General features: G+C 38.3%; 1 protein-coding gene across 4 annotated transcripts in view; it reads right to left on the minus strand.

The window, feature by feature from the left end:
* The window catches only part of Rnf144b (ring finger protein 144B), a 177488-nt gene that overhangs the window by 25091 nt on the left and 129617 nt on the right, over window positions 1–22780 (minus strand). For all 4 annotated transcript variants that reach the window (XM_019207329.1, XM_019207331.2, XM_010622925.2 and 1 more), the window contains 2 exons: window positions 10906–11010; window positions 2376–2436 (listed from right to left, as the gene is read on the minus strand). In XM_019207329.1, coding sequence (XP_019062874.1) covers window positions 2376–2436; window positions 10906–11010 — 166 coding nt within the window. The remainder of the gene's footprint in view (window positions 1–2375; window positions 2437–10905; window positions 11011–22780) is intronic.

Genomic DNA, 22780 nt, shown 5'->3' on the forward strand with positions numbered 1-22780 from the left:
GAGCTTGCAAGGTAGGCAGTGGAACCACTGAACTAAATCCCCAGCCCCTGCCTTTTTCATTTCTAATTGCACAAATTTGGGTCTTTTCTTTCCTTTTGGGGGGTAAGATAGACTAGGGGATCTTTTTATTTTGTTTTTTCTTTTAAAGAACCAGTTCTTCAGGAGGAGGGGGTGGGGGGAGGGCAGGGGTAAAGGGAAAAAATGAGAATCAAGACTTGTCATGTAGAGGTACAAGATCCCAACAATGAATGTAACTGTACTGTATCCCTAAAATGTACCAATAAACTCAAAGCTGAAAAGAAAAATAAAAAAAAAGAACCAGTTCTTCAACACATTGATTCTATTGTTTTTTGAGTCTCAATTTCATTAATTTCTGCTCTGATATTTATAATTTTTTTCCTTGTACTAGCTTTGAATCTGGACTGTCATTGTTTTTCTATGACTATTAGCCGCTCATTTAAAAATCAACCCAAATTTTATGTTCATCATTGAGAACCAGCCCACAATAAGTATTAATTCCTAATAGTATTAAAAGTTGTCAATTACAAAAAGGCATTTGAGTTCATAAATAGCTCCCTAAACTGTAAACAATGGAGCAGTGGAATTGTTGGGGAGGAGGTAGTATTCATGAGAGAGGGGAGAAACATTATAAACACACTAAGCCATGGTTGCTAGGGAGTCTTATGAAGTTGATAGATTATATCCCAGTAATTAATGAGCAGCCTGAGAATCCAACCCAACTCTTCAGACACTCTTCAGGTTGGAACCCTGAAATCCTGTGACTTGTTATAAGACAGTCATCCACAGAGCAAAAATTTGGAATGTCTGTGTTCCAGTTATAACTGATTTTTATAAAGGAGGATATTGGATAAAATGAGAGAATAGTGAATGGCAGAGCAAATGTCTTTATCTTTGTCTGTCACATCCAATAAATAAATATACGGGCAGGGCTACAGTGCTCAATCTAATCAGCCCATGTGGGTGGGTTATAGACAGCCAATACAAACATCCTCGTCATTAATTTCTCTAGTTCGCTCAGAATTCACACAGGACAGATGCATCAAGCTATCTTTGCATCCTATAAGCCCACAATTCATCTGACTCTCATAGTTCTGCTTCCACATTCAACAATATTCTATTTCCTGGCTCCTCATCGGGATGATCTTTTGAGTAAAACTGTACCTCTCATTTGTCTGAAGGAGTAAAAAAATTAAAATTCAAAGTTCAATTTTTTTTGGGAAGTTCAGCTGAATGAATCTACCTTATGAGTTTGAGTGATCTACCCATGACAGGTGCATCTGCTATTGATTTGCTAAAAAAACAAACAAACAAAATTAGTGTTCTTAGTCCATTAGACTGAGCTAGGTCTTAGACCAAGGTAGCAAATGTTATCCAATGATTTTTTTTGCAAGTATTTCTTTGATGCCCCTCTCAATATTCTTTATCACTTTATTTTCTCTTTTTCCTGCAAAAATTTTCTATCAGAGGAGTTCCAAAAGTTAAGTGAGATAAAGGTAATTATGCCTATCAAACCTACTGTACATGATAAATGTTCATTTCTCTCATCTCTGGACTTTATTCAGATTAAAAAACTAGCACTCAGAAAACTTCATGCGCATGTTAGATCAGGGATATTATATGCTCAGTGAGACTTATATCAGTCCTATGAATGCTGAAAGAAACAGTTTTTTTCTAATTTTGCAGATAGAAAAAATACACCACTTAGTTCAAGATTAATTTAGAGTTTGGCACAAGGGAATAGGCTCCTCAAAAAAAAAAAAAAGACCTACCAGATGCCAAAAGAGTAAAAAAGTATATAATTCCTACAGATAAGTAGTGAGTATAAGTAGAAAAGCTACCCCAAACCCAAATTCCCAAAGAAAATTAGTCCAAAACATTGTAAATCACACTGAATGATAACACGAACAAATAGCCATCACTATGATGACAAAAATAGTATCAAAGAATAATCAGTGAATGTTATAAAGAACAATAAAAATGTTTGGGATGATTAATATTTGAAGTGATTTTTAAGAGTGGGAAAACTAGTGATAACATCCATTTTAAGAGTTATTTTGTTTTGTACTATGGTAATGAAACCATTTAACTTTTGCAGAACCTTTTTAACATAAGCCAAATTAAAAATACAAAACAACCAACATGAGAAAAATCTATTTCCTTCTAGCAGTCTGCATTTTCCCCCCAACGGCGGCTGAGAGTTGAAATTTTAATGTGGCAATTACGGTTTTCCCTTTCGTAGTCCCCTTGCAGCTTTTCCAACAGCCCACTGCTGCCTTAATCCTCCATGCCAGTTAGCATAAAGATGACATATGTAAAACCACACTCACCACGAAGATAAAAAGAAGAATGCATACCTCGCTCAAATTTTAACCGCTGATAAAGCTGAAACTGATCCACAGGTACCAAACAGGCAATCTGAAACCAGAGACATTAGAGAGATGAGATTTCAGGCATAAGGCCCTTTAGGATTTCTCTTCTGGCTTTGCTAACTATATTCTCCTTCTACCAGTTATTTGTAAACTTCTTTTTCTGTCCACTGTCCACTGCAACAATTCTCAGACCTTTCCCATTCTTAATTTGGATTCCCCTCCACTCTGTGAGCAGCAGTTGCCCAGACCAGATAACCAAATTTTATTATTTAGACTTCCCAAGTATGTGCACACATTAAAGACATTCTTTTTTTTTTCTATATTCATTTAAAAAAATTTAAAGACTATACTTCTAGCTTTGGACCCTTAAAAGCTAGTCAAGTAGACGGTGCCTCAGGAATTATGAAAATTTCATTTGTTACTTAGGAAATAGTAACTTCTAAACAATATAAAACATCTTCTGACAAATCACTTCATGGAGGTCTCAGCTGTCACACACTGACATCTGAGACCCTGACAGAAAAGAAAAACCTAAAACATTGCCCGTGACCAGACTCTCACTTTCCCATTTTACGTGGTGAAATGAACCAAAAGTTTACTAGGAAACAAGACCGATTCATACTTTAGTGAGTGACATCTTAGATTAATTGTTCTAAATTATATTTCAAGGGCAGATGCAGGAAAAGCTAACTGCTCTTCCGCTGGTATTCTAAAAATATTAATTCCCTTGACATCAAGATATAAGTACACTGACATTGCTTAAAGGATTGATAACTGAGAAAATAAATGGATTTGATATTAGCCTTCAGACATTAAAAAGGTTAACACAGAATGTGGGATGTGGGGGTCAGTAAGGTCATTCAAGTAGACTGTATCTAGCTGACCCATAGGAAAATAGTCATCAGGAAGAAGTTCTATAAAGGACATTTCTAGATTGACCATACTGAGGAACTAGGAGGAAGTGTAGAACTAGAAACTATATCAAGGGTGACTAAGTGCTGTTTCTGGTATGACAAAGCCCAACTTGTATTCAAAACAAATGCTGAGGAAACATAAAATGATAATAATTCACTACAGGGGGATACATTAAGAGTTTGAAAATTCTGTTTCTCATTGTACATCATGCATTGCCCCCTAATTTTAGTTCCTGCTAAACAATTCTTCCCTCAAATAGTACTGCGGTATTCGCTTAATGACGATTTTCTATTTCTATCTCTCATTGTCTATTTGGTGATCAGAGTTCTGTCAAGTTAGACCAGAGAAGGAAATTCTAGTGTGCTATTGCACAGTAGGGTGGTTAGAGAAAACAATAACATACTGTACAATTTAAAAAGCTAGAAGAAAGGTACGTGCATGCTTTCATCATTAAAGAAATTATTAATGTTTGAGGAGATAGATGTTTAACTTGATGTAAACAGCACACAATATATACACGTATTGATCATTATATGATGCTCCATTAACACATAGAATTTTGTTTTTATGTATCAATTAAAATTAAACTTAAAATTAAATATAAATAAGTAAGAATTCTACTATAGGAAGAGCCAGCCATCCCTTCTCCACTTATTTGCTTATTCATTTTATGGCTTAAGCAAGTAGACAGACTACTGATGCTTCTTTTACTCAGTGAATTCTAGTCTCTTGGTAACCATATCCGTATCTGAGCAGTAGGAGCAAATTTGCTACTTTCTACGTACTAATTATCTTCTGAGCTATGGGACCACTACTCTGATCAATTACTAAAAAGTCCATAATTTAAGGTTACTTTTTGCTATTTCTTCCTTGAAATTTGTACTAATTTACCTGTTAAACAGAAATTTATCTCCTTCTTCTACTCAAGCACCAAAGATTACCTTTCTCCCTCATCGCTCTAAAAATTCTTTTCAAGGAGAAAAAAACTTTAATTAAAAAAATGACCTCAGATTCATTTAATAGTACAAAAACAACAATAAAAGTCAACCTTAGAATACTTTGAAATAACCAGTTTCTATCCTGCAGAAAGTCTGTTTTTTTATTCTGCTTGCAGCCAAACGTAACTGGCAAAGAGAGTTTGCCTACACGTGGAGGTACTGTAAGAGTTAGATAGAGTGGTTAATTGGGTATCTCTAAGATGCATAACTGAGAAGAAATAAAACATGAGGCGTACCCTTCTTTATCAATATTAACTTGAACATGTTTGAATAGATATCACCAACTACATTAATACTAACACATGAAAAGAAAGGAGAGCTAGACAGAGAGAGCAGTAGATGCTGTTTACCTCAAAAGCATTTGTTGAAATGGTTTGTGATCCTATAAGAAACGCTGATAAATACAATGCATATTGCTTCTTTTTTCAGCTTTCATTGAGTTTATTGGTACATTTTAGGGATACGGTACAGTTACATTCATTGTTGGGATCTTGTACCTCTACACGACAAGTCTTGGCTCTCATTTTTTCCCCTTACCCCTGCCCTCCCTTCACCCCCCTCCTCCCCTCCCCATCTATAAACATTTTATTTCCATCTTTTCATTACCTCACATTTTTTTCTTTTCCCTTATTACCCTTCCCTTACCCATCCCACCTTCCCTACACCTTTAGCTCCTTTCTTCCCATTTCTCAATGTAAGTAATCTTATTAGGATCTTCTGTATTATTGCAGATTATTCACACCAGAGAAACTATTCGGTATTTACACATGTGTGCCTTATTTATTTCACTTAGGAGTATATCTTCAATATGTATCCATTTTCCTATGAATCGTTCTATTTTCTCATTCTTTACGGCTGAGTAACATTCCATTTTATAGAAAAACCACATCTTCTTTATCCAGTTTCCAACTGCATATTGCTTTTTACTGAGGACACTAATTCTCAATTAAGAAAATGAAATTGTGAAAATAGAGCTAGGGATAGACCTCCAGGCAGTGCTGCCCATCAGAGTCAGGACAAGGGGAAAGAAGCTGAGATACTTAGGGTTAGCTCTTTAAATCATGCTTCTGTTTTAGTTGTTTTTAAAATTAAAGAAATAGGGTCAGGGATTTAGCTCAGTGGTTCCACTACCTGCCTCACAAGTGCAAGGACCTGAGTTCAATCCTCGGTACCAAAAAAAAAAATTAAAGAAATAGATTAAACACAGACTACCACAAATGAGAGGTAATTCATCACTAGAAGACATTATGACCTGTCAAGGTTTGGTCAATGTTTGAGGTGATATAACTTGTGAAAATAAAGGCAGAATAAGTAGTAGTTTAATTATAAATCAATGTCTAATCACACTATTTCAGAAACCCAGATTATATTTCTATCTCAACCCAGAAAATAAAAACTCTCCCTCCTAAAAAAGGAAGAAAAACAGTATATGTACCAGTTCATCTGAGCGAAACAACTGAGCTCAAGTTTCCTCATATAAGTATTAGGGATCAAATCCAGATTGGAGAAAATAAGAGAGCACCATGAAGAGGCAGAAGGCAGGGCCTACAGGGAGAGTGAAAGATGGGAGGAAGGAGATTTCAGCCCAAGGGCCTTCACGGTCCCCAGCAGGGCCACAATGCCTGTTTTTGGTCCATGTGTCTCCAGAAACCCCACAGAAGCAAGATCACCTTCCCAAGCCTCTCTAACCTCCACCTATCTATGGGCAGCAGGGACACTCGAGTGTGTACATCCCTATGACGCACGCAACTGATGGCTGTTTCATTGTTTTACACAGTATTTGCTGTTAGTTATAGAATAACCTTAGAAACTTTATTTTCCACTTATATGTAGTTTCATATACATCTCAAAATGAAGTTTTAAATCATTTCTACAACAAAATTCAGTGAGAACCTTAAAAACATCTGTACACTAGTTTGGCAGATTCCTCTATCTCTGGCCATCCCCAAAGTTTAATTTTCCTCCAGCCAATGCCCATCACAGCACATTGTAAAGGTCATTTTACCTTTATGGGTCCCTTCCTGTAGTCAGAAATTTAAGCCACAGTGACGGGAATGGTCTCAATTGCTGAGCCATCCTCACCTCTTTCTGCCCCTGCTTCTCACCATGATAATGAGAAGGAAGAGTATCAAGAGAAGAGACAGAAAGTGCAGGCAGTGCTAAGGGGTGATTTGTGGAGAACACTTGGATCCTACAACTCCAGCAGCTTTTCCCAAAGCTATCCTAAGTAAATAAAAATTTTAAAAAGAAAAAATGTACTTAATTTGCCAATAGAGCTACAAATCCCTTAGCACTCCATTACCACCTCTCCCCTAGGCTTCCAGAATGTCATATTCTCTCTATCTCTTTTTTGGTACCAGGGATCGAACTCGGGTCCTTGTGTTTGTGAGGCAGGCGGTGGCACCACTGAGCTAAATCCCTGGCCCACAGAATGTCATATTCTAAACCCCTTCCTATAGAAACCCTGAGCCTCCATTCTTGGCAAGAGCAGCTGCACCACCCTTCTCCAATGCATGCTGTGACACTGGAAGTAAAAGGCAAGCTGGTTGTCTCAGTGCCCCAGGACTTGGAAGGAAGACTGTTGGGTGAGAAGCTCTTCTCTGCCCTTGGCTGCCAGCTGGCACTTGGAAGAAGTTCAATTTCTCGGGTTGTGTAATGGCAGGTACTATTCAGATGGTTATGCATGCACCGCTCTCATCTGACATAGCCAGGGCATGTGGTTGAGGACTGCCAGCAAGTGAGAGATGATACTTCCAGAGCACTAGAAGGGAACTGCTTACATTAAATAGTGCCTTTTTTTAAAACAGGACTACTAACTCCAAGCAAGGGATTTGCTTGAAGTAATACTAACAGAACAACAATCTGTGTCCTGCTTCAGAACTGCATGTTGGACAAGGTTCCTGGATCAGGTATACTGGAAAAGCCCTGCAGAGCAACAGCTGAAAGTACAGGATGAGGCAATGAAGGAAAAGTCTGACTTCCCCTGGCTCACAGCAGGTTCACCTCTAGCCCCAAATCCTCCCTGAGTTGCTACCTCTGACCAGCTTCCAGGCCACTGAAAGCAAGGCTGCCATTTCCTACTGTTTCCTGCACAAGCAAACAGGGCTTGAACTGGGCACTGAATGCTTTGCTAACGAGGCTGTCCCTGATAGACAAAGGTGAGGCAGCAACACCACAACTGAGCAAATTTGGAGGAACCAAGAAGGCAGGCACAGAAAGAGCCAACTGTGTGAGCTACATCTCCACAGGAAAGCATGCAGAGGAAAAAGCTTCTACTCCTACAGTCTTTTGAGGGTGAAGAAATGTTATATTTACATGCATTTTATAAGACAATGAGTGATTTTTAAAAATCAGAATAGAAACAGAACAGGACAAAAGGAACTAGCTTTAACCAGAATTATTTTTAACAAGTGTGTGTGACCTGCATAATTAAACATTTTTTAAGGGGAAGGGAGTAATCACAGAGGTGGAATCCAGTCAAGCCTTACATGAATGAATGAGGCCCATTATGATATACTCAAAAATACACAGAGGATGAGCCACATTGTCTTAATGACTATGTATGATGAAAGCCTAATGCAAAGCAAGTTAGAAAGGAAGGCGGTACCACCCAGTTCACCCGTGTGTGGCATTGTCATGTGTGTGGTATTTACTTTCAGAGGAGATGGGCCACATAAACTGATAGAGCTATTCAGATCTCCACTATCCTCTATTCAGTGCTCACCACACTGTGTTACTGTTCTGAAGAAGAAAAAAAAAGTAGCAAGTTGGTGAAGAACACGGGAGTATTGTGCATTAATGCCCATCCCGGGCTAGGCTCTCAGCAAGACCCACGAGGACAGAAATGGCTCAGTAATGCCCTGGAGTGTCTTATTCTCACCTAATGAGAAAGACTTCAGAAAATTTAAATTAGTTTAGTTTGGAATACAGTTTTGTCCTGTTTTTTTCAAGTAGGCTTTTGTAATTATTTGAGCCATCATGGGTTTGTTAGGTTTTAATGTAGCCTGAAAATGGAATTGCTTTCAGAGTAAAACTGAATCGACAGAACTAGAAGCAGGAAATGGTGAATATGAATGAAGACAGTGGGAAAAGGATAAGGAGAACTAAGAGAAAATGTCTATACAAAGTCAGAAAAGTTAACCCATGTTCTAGAGAACTGTAAGACACTATGGTGTGGCTTTACCCACTTGTCTGGACATGTTCGCCCTAACACTCAACATTCAAAGCACCAATAGTTTATGGTTACTATTTACTGAAAAGTCCAGGACACAGCACCTTGCAACTAAGCTTTCTGCAATGATCGGACTACTATATTCTCTGCTGTCCAATCATGGAGCCATTAGCCACACATGGGTCTTCAACACTTAAAAACTATTACTGACTAGCACAACTGAAAAACTGATTTTTTTTCCTTGGCACTAGGGAATGAACCCAGGCTTCAGTCCTTCAAAAAAATGTTTTTTTAAATTTTGAAATAGCACCTCATTTAGTAGCTAAGGCTGGGCTTAAACTTGTGATCCTCCTGACCAGGGGGCTGGAAATTATAGGCATGTGGCACCACACCCAGCTTTCAATTTTATTATATTTTAATCAATCTAAAATTAAATATCCACATGTGGTCAGTGACTACTGGATTGGAAAGCACAGGACTACAAGACAAAACTCTGGCTGGGTGTGGTGGTGCACACCTGTAATCCCAGCACTCGAGAGGCTGAGGCAGGAGGATCGCTGTGAGTTCAAGACCAGTCTGGGCTGAACATAGTGAGTTCCAGGTCAGTCTCAACTACATAGTGAAACTCTGTCTCAAACACAAAAAGCAAAACAAAACAAAAAAAGACAAAACTCTGATGAATTTCATAGGCTTATTTTGAAGCATCATCAAGCAACTCATTTACATTTAGTAGATTATACATCCAGATTTAAATAAGATCTTATACCAGACCCAGCCCTTTTGCCTGCCCCTTCTCTTGAGTTTCATTTTTATAATGATCTAAGCCATTGTTCATTGACTGCCTGCTAAATCAGGAACTATCAGGATAGCATTGCGACTGCCTTATCTTCTGCTCAATCCCATCCCAGAACAGGGCCTCACACCACACACTCTCTATTAACACTTGTGAGCAGTTGGACACCAAAGAAACAAGGCAAAAAGGGAGCTTCTGTCTTTAGAAGAGATCATGCATAAAATGATGCTCCCAGGCAGTTGAGTTTCTTTTAAGCACAGTTCTAAGCTACACAATTCAACCATGTTTCTGGTAGCTAGCCTTAATCTTCCCCCATTTAATTTCCTTCCACCCATCCTCCATGTGAAAGTAAATAGCAAGATTTACATATTACTTTTTTATTTAAAAAACTAGATTTCTTTATTTCCTTAAATCATTTCTAAATCATTATGTATTCTGAATTTTATGCTCCCCTAAAAAAACACTTTGAATTCATGTAGCCTTCAGCTGATATTTCATAAACTAAACACAGATAACCACTATGTCATGTTAGAAATCATCTACAGTATCTATTTTGCTTATAAATGATGCACATGTAAAAGCACATAAATTAATAAGCAAAACATATACACACACACACAAATGCATACACACATCCACACGTATCTATACACATTTATTGCTACAGACCCCACACACTATTCAGATTTTGATGACCAACTCTTTTGTTACACATTCTATCTATATACCTAGTTCTACACTTAAAGACAATAAATATGGTGGCCAGAAAGAACTGGATTAGAATTCTGGTTCCTCTTCTACTTTCTAGACACGCATGTCTGAGAAAGTTACTTAGATCTTCTGGGCCTCAGTTCCCTATCTGAATATAAATGCTCAACTTTATTTGGTTTGTTGAGAAGGTAAGAGTGAATGCTGTCCATGAAAGCAACCAAAGAATGCTTGGTTCAAAGCAGGTGCTCTATGTTTACTGAATAGACAACTATTTCATCTGTTTCTTGGGACTCCCTCCAGAAACTTACAAACTCCCTAGGAGTTAGACAAGAATTCATTGTATTCTGATTTAAAGTTAACAAGTACTAATCATTAAAAGTCAGATTTAAGGGCATACCAGTTGAACAAACAAAAGAATGAGTAAAATCACAGTCTTAAGAATATGGGAGAACTCACTCAAAAAAAGAAAGACACTATTGGTGCTTGACCAATAGAAACGCCTCTCTTTATTCTGTGGAAATGGTTCAAATCAGACTATCTTTGTAGAATCACAGTAGATTATATGTTCCATAATGGCTAATTCCATAATGGCTAATAAATGATCTATTTATCTTGCAAGTTTGCAAGATCACAAGACCTTTTATTTTCAGCCTTAAAACCTGACATTTGGTTAATTTGATTTCTAGTGTCTTTGCCTATTTTAGAGCTTCTGCATCTTGCAAGATGGTATATATAAATATAGCTGAGGTAAATGACAGCTTTAACAATCTGTAAAAAGAATCCAATGGTATGTAGCAACCCAGTGCTCCTTGAAGAAGTTAACCTCATAATTTGCTGCTAGATTCTCTAGTAGGGAGGTGTATAAGGAGTCAAGATCCTAATAAATAATGTTGACAGGAAAGAAAAGACCGTGGCACACAACCATACCTCGGCTTCCTGCAAGGTCCCGTGGTTTAGGCACACCATGTCAGGGCAGGTGATGGGTGACCCACATCCTTCTCGGATTGCCAGCTGCATATACTGTTTCAGGCACTAGAAGTTGAGAAGAAAAAAGACAGACAATTACCCACCCCATCATAATAGCGCAAAAGTTACATAACAGAGCCACCTCTGCCTCTTCCTTAATGGGATGTTCTGGGGTTCTTGTATGCAGGAAATGTAAGTTATCATAAGTGCAAAGACTAAGAGCCATCACTTTGGAAAGAATGCAGAGACTGACAATTAATTATGTATGACTTCATCCTAAGAGTTTATTCAACTCAAATTCCCATTTGCTCACACCATTTATCCACCATAGATTGAGAAAAGGAAAAACTCTTTTTGCACTCATGGCAGTAGCCTTGTTTGAATATGTTTATTTATATGACTTCCTGATTTCATTTTTATGTAACAGTTCTCTCCCTCAAAGTTTGCCCAAAAGTAAAATAGAATTCTGTGACACTGGTACTGAGTTACTCCAACAGAATCAACATAAGATTAAGGCAGCGATCTATCTAGGAACATGTTAAAAAGCTTAAGATAATGTCAGGCTTAAGACACTCAGGTGACTTCCTGCTGACCAGGGCGACAAAGACAATTTAGGAGAATGAGACCTCTAAACACAGAGACCTTGGTGAAAGACATGTTGAGGAGATTTGAGTAGAAAGAAGGCCCTGGTCACTGAGAGAAAACAGAAATTGAGTTTTAAAAAAGGAACCCAATGGGAGAAAGAAGAGGACACCAAGTAAAACCTTTTTCTACTCATTGGTTGCTGTGCGGTTCAGATGTGGGCAGTGAGTGGGACATGAGTCTACGAACGTAAGAGAAGGAATGCTAGAGTCAAGGAGGCCTCCGACACTTCCTCTTACCCACAGATCCAGCCTCATATGCCCACAGGAAGTTAATGGACACATAGTAGACCTCTGTGGTTCCAGGTTCCACATCTGCAGACAGACCCTCGCTCTGATTGAAAATATTTGAGAAAAAAATGCTGTGTTGCTGCTGACATGGTAGGCCTATGATGGCTGGGTCTGTACCAAACATGCACAGCCTTTTTTCTTGTCATTATTCCTTAAAAACATTATAGTAGCTAGTTATATAACATTTTAGATTTTATTAGGTATAATAAGGAGAGATGATTTCAAGTACACAAGAGGATGTGCATAGGTTATATGTAAATATTATAACATTTTATAGAAAATACTTAAGCATCAACAGATTTTGGTTATCTGTGGGGAGTCCTGGAATCAGTCCCTACAGATACTGAGGGACCATTTTAGTTTCAGCAAATAAAACTAAGAAACCCAAAAGTTGGCTCCTCAATTTCTACTACTTTGCTCACCATTAGTGAGTCCTTTCTACACAACAAAAAGATGTCGAGCTCAAATGTTTAAGGAGTGTTCTGCTCCAAAAATATACAAGCTAGTCTATGAAACAATGACCTCCACAGAGAAATGATTGTTTATAACTGAGCTTAGATTTTCAAATGTATACATTTATGTATCAACTTACACTAAAAATACTGCCAAGTACCACTGCATAAATCATTATATAGTATGGCCAGAATATTTATGACAATTGTGAAACTGAAGTCTTTCATGGGCCTTTTCTTAACTCATTTTCCCCATTTGGGAAGAAAACTAATTTTCATTACTTAAAAACATGTATTTATCTGATTAAAATGACTATTATATGTGCTGACAAATCAATGACCAAGGTCAACCATTTAAATCAGACTGTGTCTCTTCAAGTAGTTAACAGCTCCCTTCTCATGTTTTTTTTTCTATCTCAACTAAAACTAGAAATTAACCTAAATATCCAACACTTAAATAAATTTGAGAATTCAAGCAATGGAATGCTGCAGAATCATGAAAAACATTTTCAAAAGTTATTCATAAGCATGAAGAAATGCTTGTGATTTGGTATAATCTGGAGGATAAAGGAAATCTAGGAGCAGGGGTCCACTTAAGTCGCTGGTCTACTGTGACTAACATCAATATAGGAAGTAGATTTTGACATTCACTGTCTTGTCTAAGAGAAAAGTAAACAATTACTTGCTCCAAGATAACTGAGCCAAATACTGTATGGCCTTAATATCAGGACCAGTGGTGTGCAGAAGGCAGCTGCAGGAAGGCTGGTGGGGAAGAACTTTCAAGGGGCAGGCAAAACCCCAGGGGAGCAATAAAGTAGCTCACACAGTGGGGAGTCAGCAAGGGACGAAGAAGTCATCGCTGTGCTTCCAAGGGCCTCAGCCTTCCGTGAGTCACACCGGTTCCAGCATTACTGCCTCCATCCCACCCCAGGTGCCGTGTGGAGACACCGAGGTAAACAGATTCTAAAAAGAAATGGGTCTTCAGGCTTCTGAGGAAGGCATCTGAAGATAACAAAGTGAACAATGTAATGAACTACCAAACCTAGTGACTGGGTCTAGACCTAGCTCTGCTCTGCCAGGTGACAGTGGGAAAATGATTCTGCCTAGAACCCAGACTTATCTCTCTCAACTTTGAAAATGGAGACAATAATATTCGTTAGGGTTACTTCATAGTGCTTAAAACACATGCACCTGCACACGCATGTACACACGCACATGTGCACGCACACCTCTGAAATTTTGTTTTTAGAAGTCCCTTATAAATTTATAAATTGCAGAGTGTTTGGTCATGTTTTTACTCTCTTTACTTGGACTTTAAAAGTGCACCATCATTTCAATCAAATAAATGCATGTTTGTAAAGTAATACAGTAGTGATGTTAGTTTTATTAATCCAAGTGAATACAGATTTTTCTACCAAAAGCTTTCTGGGGAACTGTTACAGTGTTGGCCTTCTGAGATCCCCTTCTCTGCTCCCTGCAGAGACAGTTAAGGATGAAGAAGCTGTTCAGGCAGAGCAGATATCTTTAACAGAAGATTGAGTGTGCTTCTAGCCAAGATTCTCCTCAGAACTTATTGTTAAATATGAACCAGAGACACTGTGTGAGTTTCTCTACGCCAAAAAAAAAAAAAAACCATGTAAACCTGCACAGCAAATTTTGGAAAGTTGAAATAAAAGTTTCCCCAGGAGCTTACAATGGAGGTTCCATTTGCTAATGCAATGCTCCTAGGTACATAAGCAAATCAAGATACATCAACCTAATGAATTCTAAGGCTTCCCACAAGTACTGTCCTAGCTGCAAATAATACTGTGTGACCTATGATTTCAGTAGAGAAACTGGAGCACTCTACACATTGACTATAGGCTTTAAGTACACATACCCTCTGTTTTGTTTTGTTTTGTTTTTTTCCTTTTTATTGAGTTTATTGATACAATCTAGGTATACAATACGGTTACATTCATTACTGGGATCTTGTACCTTTACATGATAGGTCTTAGTTCTCATTTTTTTCCCCTTGTCCCTGCCCTCCCTTCACCCCCTCCTCCCCTCCCTATTTACACTTTATTTCCATTTTTCATTTTCTTATATTTTTTTCTTTTTCCTTATTCCCTTTCCCCTACCCTTCCCACTTTCCCTACACCTTTACCCCTTTTCTTCCTACTTCACACTATTAATTATCCCATTAGGAACTTGTATACTATTATAGTTTTTCACACCAGAGAAACTATTCAGTATTTACTTAAGAGTATATCCTCAATATGTATCCATTTTCCTATGAATGACTCTAATTTCTCATTCTTTATGGCTGAGTAGAATTCCATTTTATAGAAAACCCACATCTTCTTTATCCAGTTTCCAACTGATGGGCAAATGGGCTGTTTCCAAGTTTTAGCTATTACAAACTGTGCCGCTGTAAACATTGGTGCACATAGATCACTGTGGTATGATTCTTTTAATTCTTTTGGAAAGATACCCAGCAGAGGGAAGGCTGGGTCAAATGGAACCTCTAGTCCCAGCTCTTTGAGGTATCTCCATATTGATTTCAATAGTGATTGCACCAGTCTGCACTCCCACCAACAATGGAGAAGGGTTCCTTTCTCCCCACAACCCCGCCAACATTTGTTATGGTGTGATTTCTTGATAGCAGCCATTCTTTGTGGGGTGAGATGGAATCTCAGTGCTGTTTTCATCTGCATCTCTTGAATGACCAGTGATGTGGAACATTTTATCATATATTTACTTGCTGCTTTTACTTTGTCTGAGAAATGTCTGTTCATTTCAGATGTCCATTTTTGATTTGGGTCTTTATATTTGGGGGGGAGCTGGCTGTTTTGAGTTTTTTATATATTCTAGATAATAGTCCTTTGTCTGAGGAGCAGCTGGTAAAAATTTTTTCCCACATTGTAGGTTGTCTCTTAGTTCTGTTGATGGGTTCTTTTATAGTGCGGAAGCTTTTTAATAAGGTGAGATCCTAGTTGTTCATTCTTTCTGTTAGTTCCCGTGCTACTGAGGATTTGTTCATAAAGTCTTTTCCTATGCCAATGTCTTCAAGAGTTCTGCCTAACTTATCTTCCAGCAAGTTTCGTGTTTCTTTTTTAATATTTAGATCTTTAACCCACTTTGATTTCAGTTTAGTGCATGGTGAGAGATAAGGGTCTAGTTTTAATCTTTGGCAGGTTGAGATCCAGTTACCCTCTGTTTTTATTGCAGAAAACACTTGGTGAAGTTAGAGATTTGCAAGTGCACATTATTAAGGAATCTTAAAGCACAGGCATTTGACATTGCATTGCTGTACTAATGTATTTCTACTCAAAAGCAAAGAGTGACAACAGTTTTAGTTATTGCTTTTTAGTGAATTTTCAAGTAGCTCGAGTTCATTCCATGCCTTCCACTATCTTTCACCAAGAACTTAACCTCAAACTCTCCCTCTTCTTCAATACATCTGGCTAATAAAGCCCAAAAGAACTCAAAACATTCACATGAACTCCTGTGTGTTTTACACAAACTAAACATAGGTAATACGTTAATAATTCTGGAGAAAAAGACTTATCAAGCTTATTAATTATAGAGAAGCATAGAAAAACACATTCCAGCATTTCATAACATTTTTAAAATTACATTTCATTAACTAATGTTACACAGAAACCTAAATACGCAAGTTTCTCAACAGCTAACCAATTCTAAGAAGAATGTTTTGAGTAGAACATTTCAAAAACCCAGACGACCCATGAAGGAAGGAACAACTTTTAATTTGAATAGTCAACATTTTATTTAATTAATCTGGTAAAACACAGAAGTACTTTTAAGTCCATAAGGGTCATGTATAATAACATTATAAATAACACCATCATTCATAATAATATTATAGCATTAATGTTATTTATAATAACATTTATACTAACATTATAAATAATACCCTTATTTGTCAAAGTCACTTGGCAGCCCTCAAGATTCAGATGGGATCTAACCAAGGATTTAAACATCTTTAAACAACTGGAACAGGAGATGCTTTATATTGCCCCTTCCAACTCAGACCCTATGAATTATATCAATGGAATTTTTCAAGAAAGGGACTTCTCCTGGACCACTTTTTAAGGGGCATTTCTCCTGCTACGGTGGAATGGCAAAAGGGGTCACCATATTAGGGGACCAATGAACCCACCCAAGAACGAGCCACAGGAGGGGCACCATATTATTTTAAAATTCATTATACTGTTCCTCACTCTCTATCACTGAACTATGCCTTCCTTAAGGTTTTTTCTATGACAAAAAACATTCCAAGGAATAATGAATGGAACTGGATGACAACAATTGCCTCTATGTGTTGAGTAAGTCAGCCTCTCTAGCTGCAATACTCCCATTTATAAAGTGGGACACTACCTGTCTTGCCTACTCTCGGGGAAATGGGGAGCCCCTTATTAGAGTGGAAATATGAAAATATCTGAAAAGTTAAAAAGGTCAGCAGATATAAAATATAATTGGAAGATGGAATAGATGTTTCTGAATGACAATTAAGCAGACAGGCGGAAGTGTAATTCCCTAAACAGATGTGACCTGCAGAGATCAGCCTCACAAGGGTAGGCAGGGGAGGAAGGAAGAGAACAGGTATTGCTTAGGAGGAGATAACAAGTGCCAATAGCTCAAAGTTTAAATAGCCTGCTGCCCCTGGGGTCTTGTCTGCTTCTGAATACAAGTTTGGGATCCTCAGGTCAAGGAACTAGCAGCTCTCCTGGCTTGAAGTTGAGTTGGTGAACTACTACCTTACGGAGCCTCATCCCTAACTCATGGGTAGGGGGTGGCTAAAAACCAAAGCCCAGATGGACTCTGAGTGTGCTGTTTTTCATTCTTGGTACAACATGTGAATTAAAGTAGATAATCCTAAAATGCAGGGGGATAGTTCTCTGCCTCTATACATAATTCCCTCACAATATCTCCAGTGTGTTCTAAACAACATCTCACAGTGAGGCCAGTAGTGTGCTCATTCCAGTTTGGACTATGATCTTTGCACATGATCCAAGAACAAAGCCTCTTTTGTGGGATGCTGGTAGGTCCAATTATCAGTACAATTCACGTTGGTATTGCTCCCTGTTCAAAAGTCTACTAACAAAAGTATCCCGGTTTGATTAAAAAAATTCAAACAAATCAACAATCTATTTCTAGGGAGGAAATTTTGTCTTGGAAGAATCAGAGCCCAAAACGCTTTCTTCCAAAACCTCTTTCAGTGACCTTGGTTTTCACCAATAGGTTACTACTGATGGGGATCAAATTCCCCACCACAGTGGTTGGACAACCACACTGGACATCAGAGGGCTGATAGGAAAACCTAGCACCAAATAATTAAAAAATGAGAAGTCCTAAGTCAATCAACAAGCCATAAGTAGAGTTAAAAAGAGACCTGTTTCATAGTTCTCATTCTTTAGTTTCTCTCATTTCTGAAATCTTCTCTCTCTCACACCCAGGCTGGCGGATACCCAGCCCATCTGCTCTTGCAGCACTCAGGCCAGCTAGAATTGCACTTTTTAGACCCCAGTGGGTAGGGGGCCGAGAGTGCATTCTTGGAAGCCCATGAGTGCATGACAGTTTTCTCCCATTTTCTGCTTTCTCAATAATCTTAGTAAAAGTAAGCTCTGGGTCATGTCAAGAAACTCCCTCTTCCCACCCAGTTTCAGTCCCCTCACTTGAGTTCGTCGTGTCGTATGCTGTACGCCTGCTCTGCACAAGTAGAGCCTGTGCTTTGTCACAAGCAGGTGAAAAAATGATGTAAGAATCTAGACCCAGTGAAAGCTATACAAGTCAAAATGTTTAGAGGGGCAGAAAGAGAAAAGTGACAGGGTCACTGAATAGCCACCTACTCACGGGACACTCCAAACTCAGGGCCTACTGTACACAGCGATTTTGCTGAAGCCAAACATCACCGTTCACATTAATGTTCTCTCAAATTTTATGTTCTGCGATTTTAGCCAATATTCAGCTTGCACATGTATTCTTGTGCTCTTGTTTAAAAGACATAAACCTAAATATGCTTATACCCTGTATTATGTTCACATAAGTTTAAATAAGACTCTAATAAAAGTAATTTTAAAATGGCTCAGTATTGAAGTTCTAATTACTTTGCCCTTCAAAAAAAAAAAAAGCCAAATAAATCGCTCAAAAGAACACAGTGATTCTCAATGCCAGTGGGCCTGGAGCCATCGCATTTCCTAATATCAGAATATCAGACTATCCACAGTACAAACTATACAATTCCTCTCTGCTCCCCTAGTTCCTCAGAAGACTTGGCATTTTCCCCTCCACTTACTGACCTTCCCATTGCCACCGTAGGTAACAAGAGATAACTGCTTAACAGTTAAAGCCTGCTTAGTACCCTGCATTGTAGGAGACTATGAACTTGCTGGTCTTTCTCATAGCCCAGGAGCCTCTTTAGGATCTGAATCACATCTATTCCTCTTCATGACCCCTAGAAGCACCTGTTACCAGGGACAATACATGGTAGATAATAGCATGGGCTCTTATAGGAGCTGGAAGCCTAACTCTAGCACCACTTTGGAGGCAAACTCCTTGAGTTCCAATCACTGAAAAATATAAACTCATCCTCACATGCTTTCTCTCCCTTTTTCTTTCCTTGGCAGTATAGAAGCTAATTTTTTTTCAAATTCCATCCCCTCCTGCCTTTCAGGAAGTGTACCCATTGCTTATCCATTCTCTTTCCTATGACTTAATTTCTTCATAAGTTAAGCATGTTCAAAAATATCCTAATCAAAGAAAAATAATAATAAAAACACAAAGGAAAACAGCTTGCCCTTGCTGCTCATGCTCTGTACACAGTGACTTCTTCATTCCTCTCTTATTAACAGTCAAATGATGAAAAGAACTGTCAGCCCTCACTGGTCCACCAACCCCATCCCAATCCCTCCTTACCAGTTATTGTAAAGGCTACTGAAAGTCACTGGGGACCTGCATGTCACTGAATCTAGTACAGGAGTGTCTTCCTTCCTCACCTTCGCAATGTCAGGCACAGCTAACCATGCCCACCTTCTGAAAATCTCCTTTGCCCCTGTCTTCAGGACCCTACACTCTTCAGATGGCCACTCTCCCTCTCTAGCTGTTCCTTCTCCATCTGTCCTATTTCCCTCCACTCCGTTTTTAAATGTTCAAATTTTTACTTACCCTAGATGGGTCATAGAAACCTCAAACTCACCAAACACAAAACTGAATTCATAAAGAAAAAAACTGAATTCATAATTTTCCTGCTAAATCTAGTTTTCATTTTGTTTTCTATCTCTATCAATGGCATTTCCATCACACAGGGGAACGATCCAGAAAACTGCAAGAATGACTCTTTTTCTCTTAATTTATTTCCAATAAATGCCTGCTAGACACCCTCAGCACCTCAAAGTTAACCCGACTGACCAGTTTTTTGTTGTTGTTGCTGCTCATATTTTTGGTGTCATATGACTGACCAAATCCAAAGTCATAGAACTTTTTCTATTTTCCTATATTTTTTCTAAGAGTTTTATCATTTCAACACTTATATATAGGTCCATAGTACTTTTTGAATTAACTTTTGTGAGGAAGTAGTCTACACTCTTTTACAAATGAATACCCAGCTCTCCAGGCATCCTTTGTTAAACAGAAAAAAGAAAAAACTTTCCTCCTTGAATTGTCTTAGCACTCCTGTTGAAAACAAACTAAAAATAAATATGAGGATTTCTATTTCATTGATCTGTGTATCTATCTTCATGATGGTATCAACTTACTTTGATTACTATAGCTCTAAACCAAGTTTTGAAATCAGGGAGTGAGTTCTCCAACTTTGTTCTTCATTTTCAAGATGGTTTTTGTTTGCTAGATCCCTCAGATTTCCATATGAGCTAAGGACGAGCTTGTCAATTTTGCAAAGACAGTTGAGATTTTCATAGGGAGTCTGTTAGATATGAAGATACATTTAGGGAATAATAATATTCATTTTCCTAAACCATAAACATGGAGTGTCTTTTCACTTATTTAATCTTTTTATTTTCTTTTAATAATGTCTTACAGTTTTCAGAATTTAAGCTTTAAACTTTTGTCAAGTTTATTCCTAAGTATGTTATTCTTTTGATGCTATTATAAAAGGAAATGTTTTAATTCCATTACCATATTATTCCTAGAAGTACTATGGATTTTTGTATATTGATCTTGTATTCTGTTTAATAACCCAGTACAATGGGCCCTTGAGTTATAACTGGCCTGACAAAGGAACAACTTGGGTTAATTAAGTTAATGGATGGTTTATCTGCCTCTTGTTATGTATAGTGTGCACCCAGGTAAACATCCAGGTCTCAGTTGGGTTGACTTACAAACAACTTGAGTTACAATCAGCCCTCAGAAACTGGTTGAGTTCATAAGTCAAGGTCCACAGAATCAGTAATTTTAGACTCTTAAAGTGATTCCAATGTGACACCAAATCTGAGAAATAATCGTCCAGTACCATCCAAATCTTCAGTTCTAGTCAGAGAAGATACTACTGTATTATTCCCATCATTACTGCTTATAAGTCATTTAGTAAGTTGACCAACATGAACTCCAAAGGAAGTTTTCGTAACCAAAACCTTCACAGAAATTACATGCATCCAGCTGGCTCCAGCAAAAAATAGTAAAGGAAATTATATATGCAAAATTCAAAACTCTGCTTGAGAGCCTTCAAAAACTTTAACTCAAAATAGTGCTGTTACTTTTTCTGGAAAGGGGTGCAAAGGTCCACCTCATAAACTGGAGAACAGTCATTCAATAGGGGAGATTAAATCTGGGCTCCAAGCAAAAGTACCTCCAGTTCCCACCAAGCAAGAGTGATCAAACACTTCTATCTTTATCTCAAGTGATCATGAAATACCAAAACTGGAAACTTGATGACAGAAATAGCTCTAGGAGAAATTCACTGGAAATGCTGTAGCCTGGTCCATCCCTCACAGTGAAGCAATTAAATTTGCTAAACTGGAAGAACATTCCAACAAGAAGAATGAACAGACACTAGGAGTGGAAAGAAAGATCTGCTTCCAACATAAGTAACTGAATAACTCTTCCACTGACTTTTCAGAGGCTTTTCCTTTTGTCCCACCTGAGCCGCCTTTCTTAACAGAGCGAGCCAAGGATTCTTACATTAGTCCCAAAAACATCCATCTGGGCCAGGTGCTACTTTATGACACAGTATACCCAGAAAAGCAACTGAGGGCTCCAAGAGAAAGAAAACAAGAAGGCTCGCCAAGTTTACACCCTTCCATTTCCTCCAAAGAAATATGACCCCTCAGAACTGTAAGCCCTCAGCTGGCACCACAGCTCCAGTAGACAAGCCCAACTCCAACACTGAGAATAAGCACACTCCAGATTCAGCACAGGCAGATTCCACATAATTCATTTGTCTCTTTCTTCCTCCTCCTCCCATGAGAGTCCCTACTTGAACTCTTGGGCAGTACAAAGCAGCACTCAGAATGCGCATACCATAAGGTCCTATTGACATGGAAAGAAACAAAGCCCAAATTAATAGAATCAAGAAATTCCTTCAGTGAAGATACAGGGTTATGCAAGTTATTTGAATAAAATATAGCCAAAGCAATCTAAGTAAATAATATTAAGTATGTTCTACTAAAGAATTTGGAGTAGGTATGTATACCATACCAAAGGCTAACATGGTAAGTGGAAAGATGGGTATGTGATAAAGCAAATAAAAAGTTCATGTTAGAATATGCTAAGGTCTGAATGATGCATCCCCTCCCAAACTCATGCTGAAACTCAGTCACCTATGTGACAGTCTTATGTGGAGTTGCTTTGGGATGAGACTGTGAGGCCTGTGCCCTTATGCATGGCCTTAGCACTCTTACAAAAGGGTCTGAGTTTAAAGAAAACACACTCTCTTGCCGTTCTTTCCCTTGTGCTTTCTGAAGGTGTAGGGTTCCTCCACTCTGAGGGATGTAACAACAAGGTGCCATCTTGGAAACACAGAGCTGCCCTTCCTGACCCCGATTCTAACAGCGCCTTGACCTTGACCTTCCCAGTCTCCAGAACAGTGAAAAGGAAATTTCTATCTTTCATACATGATCGGTCTTGGGTATCTTCTTATAGCACCATAAATGGACTAAGACAGAATTTTAACAGGAAGTGGGTATACAGGTATTCACTGTAAATTTTTTTTTAACTTTTTGTTTTTTTTTTTTCATTAAGTTTATTGGTACATTTTAGGTATACAGTAAAGTTCATCACTGGGTTCTTGTACCTTTGCATGATGTATCTTGCTTCTCATTTTTTCCCCATACTCCTGCCCTCCCTTCACCCCCTCCACCCTCCCCTATTTACAGACTTTGTTTCCATTTTTTCCTTTTCTCATGTTGTTTTCTTTTCCCTTATTTCCTTTCCCCTACTATTCCCACTTGAAAAGATTTTTAACAAGCCATTGTACCATTTTTGAGACTGACAAGC

Source organism: Fukomys damarensis, unplaced genomic scaffold (genome assembly GCF_012274545.1).
Source record: "Fukomys damarensis isolate Sample0158 unplaced genomic scaffold, DMR_v1.0_HiC HiC_scaffold_10, whole genome shotgun sequence".
In the NCBI taxonomy this organism is placed as follows: domain Eukaryota; kingdom Metazoa; phylum Chordata; class Mammalia; order Rodentia; family Bathyergidae; genus Fukomys; species Fukomys damarensis.